Source organism: Petromyzon marinus (assembly GCF_048934315.1).
Source record: "Petromyzon marinus isolate PM22_M1 ecotype Great Lakes invasive population chromosome 68 unlocalized genomic scaffold, UKy_Petmar_22M1.pri1.0 chr68_unloc.1, whole genome shotgun sequence".
Lineage (NCBI taxonomy): Eukaryota > Metazoa > Chordata > Hyperoartia > Petromyzontiformes > Petromyzontidae > Petromyzon > Petromyzon marinus.
The window spans coordinates 1634438-1652762 of NW_027422597.1; the positions used below are offsets into that span (position 1 = coordinate 1634438).

The following is an 18325-nucleotide window of genomic DNA, read 5'->3' on the forward strand; positions in this document are numbered from 1 at the left end:
TACAGTATCAGCACTATCACCACCATCAATTACCCACTCCTCCACCGATCTGACAACCCACTCACCCACCCACTCACCCACCCACTCACCCACCCACTCACCCACTCACTCACCCGCCCACTCACCTACTCATCCACCAACCCACTCACCCACCGACCCACTCACACACCCACCCACTCACCCACCCACTCACCCGCCCACTCACCCGCCCACTCACCCGCCCACTCACCTACTCACCCACCCACCCACTCACCCACTCACCCACTCACCCACACACCCACTCACCCACCCACTCACCCGCCCACTCACCTACTCATCCACCAACCCACTCACCCACTGACCCACTCACACACCCACCCACTCACCCACCCACTCACCCACCCACCCACTTACTCACCCACCCACTCACCTGCCCACTCACCTACTCACTCACCCACCCACTCACCCACACACTCACCCACACTCTCACCCACTCACCCACTCACCCACCCACCCACTCACCCACCCACTCACCCACCCACTCACCCACCCACTCACCCACTTACTCACCCACCCACCTACTCACCCACCCACTCACCCACCCACTCACTCACCCACCCACTCACCCACCCACTCACCCACCCACTCACCCACCCACACGTCCAGGTTGACTTTGGGTTCGCCAAGCGGATCGGCCTGGGCCGCAAGACTTGGACGTTCTGCGGCACTCCGGAGTATGTCGCCCCCGAGGTGATCCTCAACCGGGGCCACGACGTTTCCGCAGACTACTGGTCGCTCGGCATCCTCATGTACGAGCTGCTCACGGGCAGGTGAGGCTACGACCTCCACCATCACCACCTCCACCATCACCCACTCCTCCAACACCTCCACCATCACCACCTCCACCATCACCCACTCCTCCAACACCTCCACCATCACCATCACCACCTGCACCATCACCCACTCCTCCAACACCTCCACCATCACCACCTCTACCACCACCCACTCCTCCAACACCTCCACCATCACCATCACCACCTGCACCATCACCCACTCCTCCAACACCTCCACCATCACCACCTCTACCACCACCCACTCCTCCACCACCTCCACCATCACCATCACCACCTGCACCACCACCTCCATCACCACCACCTCCATCACCACCTCCACCATCACCCACTCCTCCACCACCTCCACCATCACCACCTCCACCATCACCACATCCATCACCACCACCTCCATCACCACCTCCACCATGACCACCACCACCTCCATCATCACCACCTCCATCAACACCTCTATCACCACCTCCACCATCACCCACTCCTCCACCACCTCCACCATCACCACCTCCACCATCACCACATCCATCACCACCACCTCCATCAACACCTCCACCATCACCACCTCCATCAACACCTCTATCACCACCACCTCCATCAACACCTCCACCATGACCACCTCCACCACCACCTCCATCATCACCATCTCCATCACCACCTCCACCATGACCACCACCACCTCCATCATCACCACCTCCATCAACACCTCTATCACCACCACCTCCATCAACACCTCCACCATGACCACCTCCACCACCACCTCCATCATCACCACCTGCACCACCACCTCCATCACCACCACCTCCATCAACACCTCCACCATGACCACCTCCACCATCACCACCTCCATCAACACCTCCACCATCACCACCTCCGCCATCACCCACTCCTCCAACACCTCCACCGTCACCACCTCCACCATCACCACCTCCATCAACACCTCCACCATCACCACCTCCGCCATCACCCACTCCTCCACCACCTCCACCGTCACCACCTCCACCATCACCACCTCCATCAACACCTCCACCATCACCACCTCCGCCATCACCCACTCCTCCAACACCTCCACCATCACCACCTGCACCACCACCTCTATCACCACCACCTCCATCAACACCTCCACCATGACCACCTCCACCACCACCTCCATCATCACCACCTGCACCAGCACCTTCATCACCAGCTCCATCATCACCACCTGCACCACCACCTCCATCATCACCACCTGCACCACCACCTCCATCACCAGCTCCACCATCACCACCTCTACCAGCACCTCCACCATCACCACCATCACCATCACCACCCCCATCACCACCTCCACCACCTCCATCATCACCACCTGCACCACCACCTCCAACACCAGCTCCACCATCACCACCTCCACCATCACCAGCTCCATCACCACCACCACCACCACCTCCATCATCACCACCTGTACCAACACCTCCATCACCACCTCCACCATCACCACCTCCACCATCACCACCTCCACCATCACCAGCTCCATCACCTCCACCACCACCTCCATCATCACCGCCTGCACCACCACCTCCATCACCAGCTCCACCATCACCACCTCCACCATCACCTCCACCATCACCTCCATCATCACCACCTGCACCACCACCTCCATCACCAGCTCCACCATCACCACCTCCACCATCACCTCCACCATCACCACCATCACCATCACCACCTCCATCACCACCACCTCCATCACCACCACCTCCATCAACACTTCCACCAACACCACCTCGACCATCACTTCCACTATCACGTCCACTACCACCATCACCTGCACCACCTCCACTACCCCCACAATCTCCACCACCTCTTCCACCACAAACTTTACTACCTCCACCACGAAGACAGATGCACACACCCAAGGATACACGCAGATACACACAGACTCACAGATACATACACCCACAGATACAAACGCACGTCGATATACACACACAAACACAGATACACACCGATACGCACAGATACACCATGACAAGCCCTTTATACACACTCTCTCTGTCCGTGTGGCAAACCCCTGTTGTGTGGTACAGACCCAATGAAGACTTACAGATACAACAATCGCCATTCGCCACTAAGTTGCGGTGACATCACCACCCCACTTGTGCCAGGCAATGTGGATATTAAGGCCACGTGAAGTGTCGAACGCCCGCTGGCAGGAGGTCACTGGGCAGACCCAGGTGCCATGGGTTGACTGACTGAGATGACTGGCTGATGCACCACCTGTGCCCCTTACTGTGCCAACCTGCTGTGCTTTAGCCACCCGGCATTCCGCTCGTTGTTGTGAGCGTCGCTCCTCCGCCCTCCGTTGTTGCTGGAGGGCGACTGCCTCCAACTGCGCAGTAGCAGCATCCTTCACGAGCCTCTTCCATAGAGGCCGATCTTGACACCGCTGGTACCAGTCATCGGCAAGTCCACTCAGCTCCACGTCCTCCTGTACCACATCACTCCATCTGTTATCTAGCCCCGTGGCTCCTGTACCACATCACTCCATCTCTTCTCTAGCCCGTGCCGCGCCCGTTTAGCCCCCTCGATCCGGCCGAACAAAAGCTGTTTCGGCATGCGGTGGCTGGGCATGCGGGCTACATGACCCAGCCATCGCAGCCTTGCCTGCCGGAGGAGCTCACCGATGGGACCTTGCCCAGATCTTTCAAGGATTTGTGAGCTCCTCACACAATCCATCCTGGTTAAACCCAGGATGGATCGTAGGCAGGCCAGCCTAAATGTTTCTAATCGGTGAAGATGTTCCATTAGGGGGGTCCACGTTTCGCAAGCGTAGAGAAGGGAGGGAATGACCGTGGCAGATACACAAAGACAAAGATCCTCCGTATAGCCTGTCACAAACTGTTGGGTCGAGTGCTGTTAGCGAGCACCTACAAAGGCCAGAACGGCAAACGAGCGGGTGGGTGACCAGCACCACGCCCGCCCGCCTTTGTCTCCCCAGTGGCGATGTTTACTACAAACCGCACCAGGTACTCATTTGAGGCTGAGTCGACCTAGGGGAGGCCCAAGACCGGTTCAGATAATCGTCACTGGTGTTGGCCATGACTGGGAATCGAACTCGGGTCGCCAGGGTCATAGCGCACCGTAGCACTAACCACTACACTACCGCTCCCCATAACACAGATACATACACATACAGTCACAGATATACACACAAACAGATACACACACACACAGAGATACACACACGCAGATACACACACACACATACACACGGACAGTCACAGATATACACAACAACAACCGCCATTCGCCACTAAGTGGCGGTGACGTCACCACGACGCTTGTGCCAGGCCATGTGCACCTTGAGGCCACGTGAAGTGTCGAACGCCCGCGGGCAGGAGGTCACGGGGCAGACCCAGGTGCCACGGGTCGACTGACTGAGATGACTGGCTGATGCACCACCTGTGCCCCCTACTGTGCCAACCTGCTGTGCTTTAGCCACCCGGCGCTCCGCTCGTAGTTGTGAGCGTCGCTCCTCCGCCCTCCGTTGTTGTTGGAGGGCGACTGCCTCCAACTGCCCAGTAGCAGCGTCCTTCACGAGCCTCCTCCACAGAGGCCGATCTTGACACCGCTGGTACCAGTCATCGGCAAGTCCACTCAGCTCCACGTCCTCCTGTACCACATCACTCCATCTCTTCTCTAGCCCGTGCCGCGCCCGTTTAGCCCCCTCGATCCGGCCGAACAAAAGCTGTTTCGGCATGCGGTGGCTGGGCATGCGAGCTACATGACCCAGCCAACGCAGCCTTGCCTGCCGGAGGAGCTCACCGATGGGACCTTGCCCAGATCTTTCAAGGATTTTTGAGCTCCTTACACAATCCAGCCTGGTTAAACCCAGGATGGATAGTAGGCAGGCCAGCATAAATGTTTCCAAACGACGAATATATATATACACACACACACAGATACACACACACAGACACACACACAGATACACACAGACAGTCACAGATATACACACACACAGATACACACACACACAGATGCATACACACAGAGACATATACAGTCACAGATATACACACACAGATACACACAGACACACAGATACACACATATACACAGATACACACACACAGATGAACACACACACAGATACACACACACAGATGAACACACACACAGATACACACAGACACACAGATACACACATATACACAGACACACACACACAGATGAACACACACACAGATACACACAGACACACAGATACACACATATACACAGATACACACACACAGATACACACACACAGACCCACACACAGACACACACACAGATACACACACACAGACACACACACAGACACACACACAGACACACACACAGACAGACACACACACAGACACACACACAGACAGACACACACAAACAGACACACACACAGACACACACACACACAGACACACACACAGACACACACACAGACACACACACAAACAGACACACACACACAGACACACACACACACAGACACACACACACACACATATACACAGATACACACACACAGACACACACACAGATACACACACACAGACACACACACAGACACACACACACACACAGAGACACACACACAGACACACAGACACAGACACACACACACACACAGACACACACACACACAGATACACACACAGACACACACAGACACACACACACACAGACACACACACACACACACAGACACACACACACACAGACACACACACAGACACACACACAGACACACACACAGACACACACACAGACACACACACAGACACACAGACACACACATTCACACTCTCTGTGTCCGTGCGTCAGCCCCCCGTTCTCCGGCGCGGACCCCATGAAGACCTACAACATCATCCTCAGGGGAATCGACATGGTGGAGTTCCCAAAACGCATCCCCAAGAACGCAGCCATCCTCATCAAGAAGCTCTGCCGGTACGGGGTAGGGGGGTGGAAAGGGGGAGGGGTGGGGGCATGGGGGAGGGAGGGAGGGGGGTGGTGGAGGGAGGGAGGGGGTGGAGGGAGGGAGGGGGTGGTGGAGGGAGGGGCGAGAGAGGTGGAGATGGAAGAGGTGAGGGAGGGAGGGAGGGGGGAGGGAGGGAGGGAGGGGGTGGTGGAGGGAGGGAGGGGAGGGAGGGAGGAGGTGGTGGAGGGAGGGAGGGAGGGGGTGGAGGGAGGGAGGGAGGGAGGAAGGGGAGGGAGGGAGGGAGGGAGGGAGGGAGGTGGGGAGTGGGGGGAGGGAGGGAGGGAGGGGAGGGAGGGAGGGAGGAGGTGGAGGGAGGGGGGGAGGGTGGGAGAGAGGGGGGAGGGAGGGAGGGAGGGGGTGGTGGAGGGAGGGAGGGGCGAGGGAGGTGGAGAGGGAAGAGGTGAGGGTGGGGGGAGGGAGGTGGGGAGTGGGGGGATGGGGGGGGAGGGAGGGGGAGAGTGGGAGGGTGGGGGGAGGGAGGGCAGAGTGGGGGAGGGAGGTGTGGAGTGGGGGGGGGGATTGGGGGAGGGAGGTTGGGAGTGGGAGGGTGGGGGCATGGGGGAGGGAGGGAGGAGGTGGTGGAGGGAGGGAGGGGCGAGGGAGGTGGAGAGGGAAGAGGTGAGGGTGGGAGGGTTGGGGGGAGGGGGAGAGTGGGAGGGTGGGGGGAGGGGGAGAGTGGGAGGGTGGGGGGAGGGGGAGAGTGGGAGGGTGGGGGGAGGGAGGGAGGGAGGGTGGGGGGGAGGGAGGGGGAGAGTGGGAGGGTGGGGGGAGGGAGGGGGAGAGTGGGAGGGTGGGGGGAGGGAGGGGGAGAGTGGGAGGGTGGGGGGGAGGGGGAGAGTGGGAGGGTGGGGGGAGGGAGGGGGAGAGTGGGAGGGTGGGGGGAGGGAGGGAGGGAGGGAGGGTGGGGGGAGGGAGGTGGGGAGTGGGGGAGGGTGGGGGGGAGGGAGGTGGGGAGTGGGAGGGTGGGGGGGAGGGAGGGGAGAGTGGGAGGGTGGGGGGAGGGAGGGCAGAGTGGGGGAGGGAGGTGTGGAGTGGGGGGGGGATTGGGGGAGGGAGGTTGGAAGTGGGAGGGTGGGGGCATGGGGGAGGGAGGGAGGGAGGAGGTGGTGGAGGGAGGGAGGGGCGAGGGAGGTGGAGAGGGAAGAGGTGAGGGTGGGAGGGAGGGGGAGAGTGGGAGGGTGGGAGGGTGGGGGGGAGGGGGAGAGTGGGAGGGTGGGGGGGAGGGGGAGAGTGGGAGGGAGGGAGGGAGGGTGGGGGGAGGGAGGTGGGGAGTGGGAGGGTGGGGGGAGGGAGGGAGGGAGGGAGGGTGGGGGGAGGGAGGTGGGGAGTGGGAGGGTGGGGGGAGGGAGGGAGGGAGGGAGGGTGGGGGGGGGAGGGTGGGGGGGAGGGAGGGGGAGAGTGGGAGGGTGGGGGGGGAGGGGGAGAGTGGGAGGGTGGGGGGGAGGGAGGTTGGGAGTGGGGGGATTGGGGGAGGGAGGGGGAGAGTGGGAGGGTGGGGGGGAGGGGGAGAGTGGGAGGGTGGGGGGAGGGAGGGCAGAGTGGGGGAGGGAGGTGGGGAGTGGGGGGGAGGGATTGGGGGAGGGAGGTTGGGAGTGGGGGGGGGGGATTGGGGGAGGGAGGTTGGGAGTGGGAGGGTGGGGGCATGGGGGAGGGAGGGGGGTGGTGGAGGGAGGGGCGAGGGAGGGGGAGAGGGAAGAGGTGAGGGAGGGAGGGAGGGAGATGGGGAGTGGGGGGGGGGGCAGAGTGGGGGGGGGGGAGTGGGAAGTGGGGGGCATGGGAGAAAGGGGTGGAGGGGGAATGGGGGGAGGGGTGAGTTGGACATCTGTGATGAAGAGCTTCGCAGCTCATTGGATTCTTCCGGTGCGGGATGCTGATTCTGATTGTGGAAGGATTGGGGGAGGACGTGGGTGTGGGTGGTGACTCGTGGGGTCGTTTTGTGTACGTGGAAGAGGATGCCAGTCATTTCATTGTACCTCTGTGTACCTGTGTGTGCGTGTACCTGTGTGTGTATCTGTGTGTACCTGTGTATGTACCTGTGTGTGTGTGTACCTGTGTGTATATCTGTGTCAGTGTGTTTGTACCTGTGACTGTGTGTGTGTACCTGTGTGTGTACCTGTGTGTGTACCTGTGTGTGTGTATATGTCTGTGTGTGTGTACCTGTGTGTGTACCTGTGTGTGTACCTGTGTGTGCGTGTACCTGTGTGTGTACCTGTGTGTACCTGTGTGTGTACCTGTGTGTGTACCTGTGTGTGCGTGTACCTGTGTGTGTACCTGTGTGTACCTGCGTGTGTGTGTCTGTGTGTGTACCTGTGTGTACCTGTGTATGTACCTGTGTGTGTCTGTGTGTGTGTGTACCTGTGTGTGTGTACCTGTGTATGAACCTGCGTGTGTACCTGCGTGTGTGTGTCTGTGTGTGTACCTGTGTGTACCTGTGTGTGCGTGTACCTGTGTGTGTATCTGTGTGTACCTGTGTATGTACCTGTGTGTGTGTACCTGTGTGCGTGTCTGTGTGTGTGTGTGTATACCTGTGTATGTACCTGTGTGTGTACCTGTGTGTGCGTGTACCTGTGTGTGTACCTGTGTGTACCTGTGTATGTACCTGCGTGTGTACCTGTGTGTGTGTTTGTCTGTGTGTGTATATCTGCGTGTAAACCTGTGTCAGTGTGTTTGTACCTGTGACTGTGTGTGTGTGTGTGTCTGTGTGTGTGTCTGTGTGTGTACCTGTGTGTACCTGCGTGTGTGTGTCTGTGTGTGTACCTGTGACTGTGTGTGTGTGTACCTGTGTGTAGCTGTGTGTGTCTGTGTGTGTGTCTGTGTGTGTACCTGTGTGTGTACCTGTGTGTACCTGTGTGTGTGTACCTGTGTGTGTGTCTGTGTGTGTGTACCTGTGTATGTACCTGTGTGTGTACCTGCTGTGTGTGCGTCTGTGTGTGTACCTGTGTGCGTGTACCTGTGTGTGTGTCTGTGTGTGTGTACCTGTGTATGTACCTGCGTGTGTACCTGCGTGTGTGTGTCTGTGTGTGTGTACCTGTGTGTGTGTACCTGTGTGTGTGTCTGTGTGTGTGTACCTGTGTATGTACCTGCGTGTGTACCTGCGTGTGTGCGTCTGTGTGTGTGTACATGTGTGTACCTGTGTGTACCTGTATGTGTGTACCCGTGTGTGTGCCTGTGTGTGTCCTGTGTGTGTATATGTCTGTGTGTGTACCTGTGTGTGTACCTGTGTGTGTGTACCTGTGTGTGTATATGTCTGTGTGTGTACCTGTGTGTGTACCTGTGTGTGTGTACCTGTGTGTGTATATATGTCTGTGTGTGTGTACCTGTGTGTGTACCTGTGTGTGTACCTGTGTGTGTGTACCTGTGTGTGTATATGTCTGTGTGTGTGTACCTGTGTGTGTACCTGTGTGTGTACCTGTGTGTGTACCTGTGTGTGTCCATGTATTTTTGCCTCTGTGTGTACCTGTGTCTGTGTGTGTTTACCTGTGAGTGTAGCTGTATATGTACCTGTGTGTAAACCTGTGTGTGTGTGTAGCTGTGAGTGTAGATGTATTTGTTCCTCTGTGTGGGGAGCTGTAGTGGTAGCGGTTAGCGCTACGCTGCGCTACGAACCTGGCGACCCGAGTTCGATTCCCGCTCACGGCCAACACCACAGTGACGATTATCTGAACCGGTCCTGGGCCTCCCTAGGTCGGCTCAGCCTCAAATGAGTACCTGGTGCGGTGTCTAAAACATCGCCACTGGGGAGACAAAGGCGGCCGGCCGTGGTGCTGGCCACCCACCCCCTCGTGTGGCGTTCCAGCCTTCATAGGTGCTCGCTAACATCACTTGCCTTCTTCTATACAGGGGATCTTTGCCTCGTGTAGAAGTGTGTGTATCTGTATGTGTGTGTGTGTGTAACCTGTGTGTATCTTTACCTGTGTGTGTGTCCGCAGGGATAATCCCACGGAAAGGCTGGGCAACATGAAGAACGGAGTGAGGGACATTCAGAAACACAAGTGAGTGTCAGAGGCAGCCACATCCGGGTTGGTGGATCACACACGGATGGAGCCTAACTACTTTCCCTTCTTCCCGTTAGTGTGTGGGCATCTAGGAGGTGAAATACCCCCTGGCTCTAGCGAACTGTGTGAACTATTCACCATCTGTGCCATCTCACTCCCTTCAAAGTGTGTGGACTAGTCTCCATCTGTTCCATCTCACTCCCTTCAAAGTGTGTGGACTAATCCCCCATCTGTGCCATCACACTCCTCTTCAAAGTGTGTGGACTAATCTCCATCTGTTCCATCTCACTCCCTTCAAAGTGTGTGAACTATTCACCATCTGTGCCATCTCACTCCCTTCAAAGTGTGTGGACTAATCTCCATCTGTTCCATCTTAGTCCCTTCAAAGTGCGTGGACTAATCCCCATCTGTGCCATCTCCCTCCCTTCAAAGTGTGTGGACTAATCCCCATCTGTGCCATCTCACTCCCTTCAAAGTGTGTGATCTAATCCCCATCTGTTCCATCTCACTCCCTTCAAAGTGTGTGTACTAATCCCCATCTGTGCCATCTCACTCCCTTCAAAGTGAGTGGACTAATCTCCATCTGTTCCATCTTAGTCCCTTCAAAGTGTGGACTAATCCCCATCTGTTCCATCTCTCTCACTTCAAATTGTGTGGACTAATGACCATTTGTGCCATCTCACTCCCTTCAAAGTGTGTGTACTAATCTCCATCTGTGCCATCTCACTCCCTTCAAAGTGTGTGGACTAATCCCCATCTGTTCCATCTCACTCCCTTCAAAGTGTGTGAACTAATCCCCATCTGTTCCATCTCACTCCCTTCAAAGTGTGTGGACTAATCCCCATCTGTGCCATCTCACTCTCTTCAAAGTGTGTGGACTAATCCCCATCTGTGCCATCTCACTCCCTTCAAAGTGTGTGAACTAATCCCCATCTGTTCCATCTCACTCCCTTCAAAGTGTGTGGACTAATCCCCATCTGTGCCATCTCACTCCCTTCAAAGTGTGTGGACTAATCTCCATCTGTTCCATCTCACTCCCTTCAAAGTGTGTGGACTAATCCCCATCTGTTCCATCTCACTCCCTTCAAAGTGTGTGGACTAATCTCCATCTGTGCCATCTCACGCCATTCCAAGTGTGTGGACTAATCTCCATCTGTGCCATCTCACTCTCTTCATCTGTGCCATCTCTCGCCCTTCAAAGTGTGTGAACTATTCACCATCTGTGCCATCTCACTCCCTTCAAAGTGTGTGGACTAATCTCCATCTGTTCCATCTTAGTCCCTTCAAAGTGTGTGGACTAATCTCCATCTGTCCCATCTCACTCCCTTCAAAGTGTGTGTCTCTATGGGTCACTGTGTATCTCTCTCTGTGTCTCGATCAATATCTCTATGTATGTCTCTACGTATCTTTCTGTGTATCTCTATGGGTCTCCATGTATCTCTATGTGTGTCTCTATGGGTCTCCATGTATCTCTATATGTGTCTGTGTATCTCTATGTGTGTCTTTGTATCTCAATGGGTCTCCATGTATCTCTATGTGTGTCTCTACTTGTCTTTCTGTGTATCTCTATGGGTCTCCATGTGGCTCTATGTGTCTCTGTGTATCTCTATTTATCTCTCTGGGTCTCCATGTATCTCTGTGTATCTCTATGGGTCTCCATGTATCTCTATGTGTCTTTGTGTATCACTATGTCTCTCTGTGGGTCTCCATATATCTCTATGTGTGTCTCTATGGGTCTCCATGTATCTCTATGTGTGTCTGTGTATCTCTATGGGTCCCCATGTATCTCTATGTGTGTCTCTATGTGTCTTTGTGTGTATCTCTATGGGTCCCCATGTATCTCTATGTGTGTCTCTACGTGTCTTTATGTGTATCTCTATGGGTCTCCATGTATCTCTATGTATATCTCTAAGTGTCTTTCTGTGTATCTCTGTGGGTCTCCATGTATCTCTATGTGTGTCTCTACGTGTCTTTGTGTGTATCTCTATGTGTCTTTCTGTGTATCTCTATGGGTCTCCATGTATCTCTATGTGTGTCTCTGTGTATCTATATGGGTCTCCATGTATCTCTATGGGTCTCCATGTATCTCTATGTGTCTCTACGTATCTTCCTGTGTATCTCTATGGGTCTCCATGTATCTCTATGTGTATCTCTGTGGGTCTCCATGTATCTCTATGTGTGTCTCTATGGGTCTCCATGTGTCTCTATGTGTGTCTTTGTATCTCTATGGATCTCCATGTATCTCTATGTCTGTCTCTACGTGTCTTTCTGTATATCTGTATGGGTCTCTATGTGGCTCTATGTGTCTTTGTGTATCTCTATTTATCTCTATGGGTCTCCATGTATCTCTATGTGTATCTCTATGGGTCTCCATGTGTCTCTATGTGTCTCTGTGTATCTCTATGTATGTCTATGGGTCTCCATATATCGCTCTGTGTGTCTCTATGGGGTCTCCATGTATCTCTATGTGTGTCTGTGTATCTCTATGGGTCTCCATGTATCTCTATGTGTGTCTCTATGTGTCTTTCTGTGTATCTCTAAGGGTCTCCATGTATCTCTATGTGTGTCTCTATGTGTCTCTGTATATCTCTATGGGTCTCTATGTATCTCTATGTGTGTCTCTATGTGTATCTCTATGGGTCTCCATGTATCTCTATGTGTGTCTCTATGTGTGTCTCTATGTGTATCTCTATGGGTCTCCATGTATCTCTATGTGTGTCTCTATGGGTCTTTCTGTGTATCTCTATGGGTCTCCATGTATCTCTATGTGTGTCTCTACCTGTCTTTGTGTGTATCTCTATGTGTATTTATGTGTATCTCTATGGGTCTCCATGTATCTCTATGTATATCTCTGTGTATCTCTCTGAACAGGTGGTTTGAAGGCTTCAATTGGGAAGGTCTCAGGAAAGGCACTCTCACTCCCCCCATCATCCCCAAGGTGAGTCGAGGGCTATCCTGTACCTAGGAGATGTTCACTTCCTCGCCTGGTACACAGGAGGTCGTGGGTTTGATCCCGACCCTGACAATGCCTGCTGCTGCTGTAGATTCGGAGTCTGCGTCTCTCTCATCATCATCATCATCACGGTCGGCTAGGAGATGTTGACTACCTCGCCAGGTATACAGGAGGTCGTGGGTTTGATCCCGACCCTGACGATGCCTGCTGCTGCTGTATATCTGGAGGCTGCGTCTCTCTCTCATCATCATCATCATCACGGTCGGCTAGGAGATGTTGACTACTTCGCCTGGTGTACAGGAGGTCGTGGGTTTGATCCCGGCCCTGACGATGCCTGCTGCTGCTGCTGCTGTAGATTTGGAGGCTGCGTCTCTCTCTCATCATCATCATCATCACGGTGGGCTATGAGATGTTGACTACCTCGCCAGGTATACAGGAGGTCGTGGGTTTGATCCCGACCCTGACGATGCCTGCTGCTGCTGTATATCTGGAGGCTGCGTCTCTCTCTCATCATCATCATCATCACGGTCGGCTAGGAGATGTTGACTACCTCGCCTGGTGTACAGGAGGTCGTGGGTTCGATCCCGACCCTGACGATGCCTGCTGCTGTAGATTTGGAGGCTGCGTCTCTCTCTCATCATCATCATCATCACGGTGGCTAGGAGATGTTGACTACCTCGCCCGGTATACAGGAGATCGTGGGTTTGATCCCGGCCCTGACGATGCCTGCTGCTGCTGTATATTTGGAGTCAGCGTCTCTCTCTCATCATCATCATCATCACGGTGGCTAGGAGATGTTGACTACTTCGCCTGGTGTACAGGAGGTCGTGGGTTTGATCCCGGCCCTGACGATGCTGCTGCTGCTGCTGTAGATTTGGAGGCTGCGTCTCTCTCTCATCATCATCATCACGGTGGCTAGGAGATGTTGACTACTTCGCCTGGTGTACAGGAGGTCGTGGGTTTGATCCCGGCCCTGACGATGCCTGCTGCTGCTGCTGTAGATTTGGAGGCTGCGTCTCTCTCTCATCATCATCATCACGGTGGCTAGGAGATGTTGACTACCTCGCCTGGTATACAGGAGGTCGTGGGTTCGATCCCGACACTGACGATGCCTGCTGCTGCTGCTGTAGATTTGGAGGCTGCGTCTCTCTCTCATCATCATCATCATCACGGTGGCTAGGAGATGTTGACTACCTCGCCTGGTGTACAGGAGGTCGTGGGTTTGATCCCGACCCTGACCACGCCTGCTGCTGCTGCTGCTGTAGATTTGGAGGCTGCGTCTCTCTTCTCGTGGTGGTCACTGCGTGGATTTTTCTCCGGTTCCTCCTTATTTATTTTCCTCCTCGACATTGAGAATTGACATCACCACGCGTTTAGAGAGTGTTTGGCCACCCGCTATAAATGTCGACGTGGTGATGATGATGATGATATCAGCCACTTGCTTGAGCTGCTTTCATTTGTCATGGCCATGTCGCTTCTGATAAAAGAGCCACGAAGCTTATTGGGGCCTTACACCTGGTATTATAAAAAAATGTTTTATCTATGGGAAAAGTAATAAAGTATGAAAAATAAGAACAGGTGTTACCCTGTGTGGCAATTAATCAGGAGTTGTGTTAAGATGTTCAAACACCAAATAGATTAAACATTTTGCAAGGACTCGCTACTAACATCACTTGCCCCAACAGTCTATCTGTTACAGCCTACACGGGAGATCTTTGTAGAGGGTGGGTCAGTCAGTGGGTGAGTAAGTGGGTGAGTGAGTGGGTGGGTGAGTGTATGAGTAGGTGAGTGTGTGGGTGAGGGTGTGAATGGGTGAGTAAATGAATGGGTGATTGAATGAGTGGGTGGGTGAGTGAATGCCTGGGTGAGTGTGAATGAGTAAATGAATGGGTGAGTGAGTGGGTGAGTGACTGAGTGAGGGTGTCAGTGAATGGGTGAGTGAATGAGTGGGTGAGTAGTAATTGAGTGGGTGAGTGAGTGGGTGATTGAGTGGATGGATGAGTGAGTGGGTGAGGGAGTAAGTGGGTGAGTGAGTGAGTGAGTAGGTGAGTTAATGAGTGGGTGGGTGAGTGGGTGAGTATGTTAATGAGTGGGCGAGTGGGTGAGTAAGTAATTGAGTGTGTGAGTGAGTGGGTGGGTGAGTGAGTGAATAACTGAGTGGGTGAATCAGTGGGTGAGTGAGTGGGTGAATGAGTGTGTGAGTGGTGAGTGAGTGAATTAATTGGTGAGTGAATAAGTGGGTGAGTGAGTTGGTGGGTTATTGAGTAAGCGGGTGAGTGAGTGGGTGGGTGGATTATTGAGTAAGCGGGCGAGTGAGTGGGTGCAAATTCGCTAGCAACACGGGACCCCAACAGTCTGTTGGGGGCTACACGGGGGGGGATCTGTTTCTGTACCCTTGTGTTTGTGTGTGTCCCACGTGTCCCCAGGTGAGCTCCCCCACGGACACGAGCAACTTCGACAGTTTCCCCGAGGACACAGAGAGCCCTCCCCCAGACGACGATTCGGGCTGGGACAAAGATTTCTGATGGCTCGCCACGTCGCCTGCTGCCGGTTGGGGTCGTGGCAGTGGTGGTGGAAGCGGTGGTGGAAGCGGTGGTGGTAGTGGTGGTGGCAGTGGTGGTGACAGTTGTGGTGGCAGTGGTAGTAGCTGTGGCAGTGGTGGTCGTGGCTTTGGTGGTAGCGGTGGTGGTGAAAGTGATAGTGGCAGTGTTGGCAGTGGTGGTGGTGGTGGTGGCAGTGGTGGTGGTAGTGGTGGTGACAGTGGTGGTGACAGTTGTGGTGGCAGTGGTAGTAGCTGTGGCAGTGGTGGTCGTGGCTTTGGTGATAGCAGTGGTGGTGAAAGTGGTAGTGGCAGTGTTGGCAGTGGTGGTGGTGGTGGCAGTGGTGGTGGTAGTGGTGGTGGCAGTGGTGGTGACAGTTGTGGTGGCAGTGGTAGTAGCTGTGGCAGTGGTGGTCGTGGCTTTGGTGGTAGCAGTGGTGGTGAAAGTGGTAGTGGCAGTGTTGGCAGTGGTGGTGGTGGTAGTGGCGGTGGTGGTGGCAGTGGTGGTGACAGTGGTGGTGACAGTTGTGGTGGCAGTGGTAGTAGCTGTGGCAGTGGTGGTCGTGGCTTTGGTGGTAGCAGTGGTGGTGAAAGTGGTAGTGGCAGTGTTGGCAGTGGTGGTGGTGGTGGTGGTAGTGGTGGTGGTGGTGGCAGTGGTGGTGGTTGTGATGTTGCTGCTGTTGGGTATGGTGGTGGTGGTGGTCGTGGTGGTGGTAGCGGTGTCAGTGGTGGTGACATTGGTGGTGTCAGTGGCGGTCGTGGTGTGGGTGTCTCGCGTGTATGAGGGGATGGGTTGTGCATAGGGGCAGTGCAATACAGCACCCGACGCCACCCTATCTCTCTTTCGTCGACGTGTTGGGCGAGTTGGTTAAGGCTCGATCACGTGAGCAATCTGTAGCTTTGGGCTGCTTTGTAGCAACTCAAAGCTGCTGTAAGACGGCGCTTTGTGCTGTGTGTCGTGGGTCGGACGAGTGAACTTTTCGCGTGGCTCAGAGGAGGCGTTGAAGCACTCCTGGCCCTTAGCATAGGGAGGTTGTGAGGATCACGATGGACGTGTCGGTGAGGATCACGATGGACGTGTCGGTGAGGTTCACGATGGACGAGTCAGTGAGGTGCCACTGTCTGATACCAAACAAAAACTAAGATCCCCCCCGTGTAGCCTTAACAGACTGTTGGGGCAAGTGTTGTTAGCGAGCACCTTTTGAGGCCGGCACTGTGGCACACGATGGGGGGGTGGGGTGGCCAGGCACCACGCCCACCCGGCCGCCTTTGTCTCCCCCAGTGGCGATGTTTACTGCACACCGCGCCAGGTTCTCATTTGAGGCCGAGCCGACATAGGGGAGGCCCAGGACCGGTTCAGACAATCGTCACTGTGGTGTTGGTGGCCGTGAGCGGGGAATCGAACTCGGGTTTCCGAGTTCGTTAGTGCAGCGTAGCGCTAACCGCTCCACCACCGCTCCCGTCCACACAGACACACAGACACACACACACGCGCGCGCCAGTATAAAGTTATTTTCATTTTTTTTAGTTCCATGTATTAGGTAAAACCCTGTGAGCCATGCGGCTCTTGACTCGGGTGTCAAACCAGCAACATGACATGAACAAGAAAACATCTTAAAGTGACTGCACGCAACGGAAAAGTCATCGGCCACCTCTAAAACCAACGATGCAAACCACCTTCATCCTCACGAGCCCCCCAAATGCGATCGCCGATCATACCACTGCCTTAGCGAGCGAGCGAGAGAGTGTGAGCGTGTGTTCGCCACGCGTAAACTAATTTCGGGTCATCGCCACCGCATCAGCAGCCGAAGTAGCAACAGCTGTAGCATCAGCAGCAGCTGTAGAAGCAGAAGTAGTAGTAGCAGCAGCTGTAGCATCAGCAGCAGCTGCAGAAGTAGTAGCAACAGCTGTAGCATCAGCAGCAGCTGTAGAAGCAGAAGTAGCAGCAACAGCTGTAGCAGCAGCTGTAGAAGCAGAAGTAGCAGCAGCAACAGCTGTAGCATCAGCAGCAGCTGTAGAAGTAGTAGCAACAGCTGTAGCATCAGCAGCAGCTGTAGAAGCAGAAGTAGTAGTAGCAGCTGTAGCAGCAGCAGCAGCAGCTGCAGAAGTAGTAGTAGCAGCAGCAACAGCTGTAGCAGCAGAAGTAGTAGCATCAACAGCTGTAGCAGCAGCTGTAGCAGCAGAAGTAGTAGCAGTAACAGCTGTAGCATCAGCAGCAGCTGTAACATCAGCAGCAGCTGTAGAAACAGAAGTAGCAGCAGCAACAGCTGTAGCAGCAGCTGTAGAAGCAGTAGTAGTAGCAACAGCTGTAGCAGCGGCTGTAGCAGCAGAAGTAGTAGCAGCAACAGCTGTAGCATCAGCAGCAGCTGTAGCATCAGCAGCAGCTGTAGAAGCAGAAGTAGTAGCAACAGCTGTAGCATCAGCATCATATTTAGATGCAGAAGTAGGAGCAGCAACAGCTGTAGCAGGAGCTGTAGCAGCAGAAGTAGTAGCAGCAACAGCTGTAGCATCAGCAGCAGCTGTAGAAGCAGAAGTAGTAGCAACAGCTGTAGCATCAGCAGCAGCTGTCAGCAGCAGCTGTAGCAGCAGCAACAGCTGTAGCATCAGCAGCAGCTGTAGAAGCAGAAGTAGTAGCAACAGCTGTAGCATCAGCATCATATTTAGATGCAGAAGCAGCAGCAGCTGTAGCATCAGCAGCGGCTGTCAGCAGCAGCTGTCAGCAGCAGCTGTAGCAGCAGCAACAGCTGTAGCAGCAGAAGTAGCAGCAACAGCTGTAGCATCAGCAGCAGCTGTAGAAGCAGAAGTAGTAGCAACAGCTGTAGCATCAGCAGCAGCTGTAGAAGTAGTAGCAACAGCTGTAGCATCAGCAGCAGCTGTAGACGCAGAAGTAGTAGTAGTAGTAGCAGCTGTAGCATCAGCAGCAGCTGCAGAAGCGGAAGTAGTAGCAACAGCTGTAGCATCAGCATCATCTTTAGATGCAGAAGTAGAAGCAGCAACAGCTGTAGCAGCAGCTGTAGC

General features: G+C 54.6%; 1 protein-coding gene across 3 annotated transcripts in view; it reads left to right on the plus strand.

Moving 5' to 3' along the window:
• LOC116958029 (cGMP-dependent protein kinase 1-like) overlaps positions 1 to 16936 on the plus strand; it is a 295703-nt gene extending 278767 nt beyond the window's left edge. For all 3 annotated transcript variants that reach the window (XM_076058101.1, XM_076058102.1, XM_076058103.1), the window contains 5 exons: positions 646 to 809; positions 5667 to 5789; positions 9750 to 9812; positions 12687 to 12753; positions 15195 to 16936. In XM_076058101.1, the coding sequence (XP_075914216.1) occupies positions 646 to 809; positions 5667 to 5789; positions 9750 to 9812; positions 12687 to 12753; positions 15195 to 15293 (516 nt within the window). In that variant the 3' untranslated portion in view covers positions 15294 to 16936. The remainder of the gene's footprint in view (positions 1 to 645; positions 810 to 5666; positions 5790 to 9749; positions 9813 to 12686; positions 12754 to 15194) is intronic.
• The last annotated feature ends 1389 nt before the right edge of the window (positions 16937 to 18325 follow it).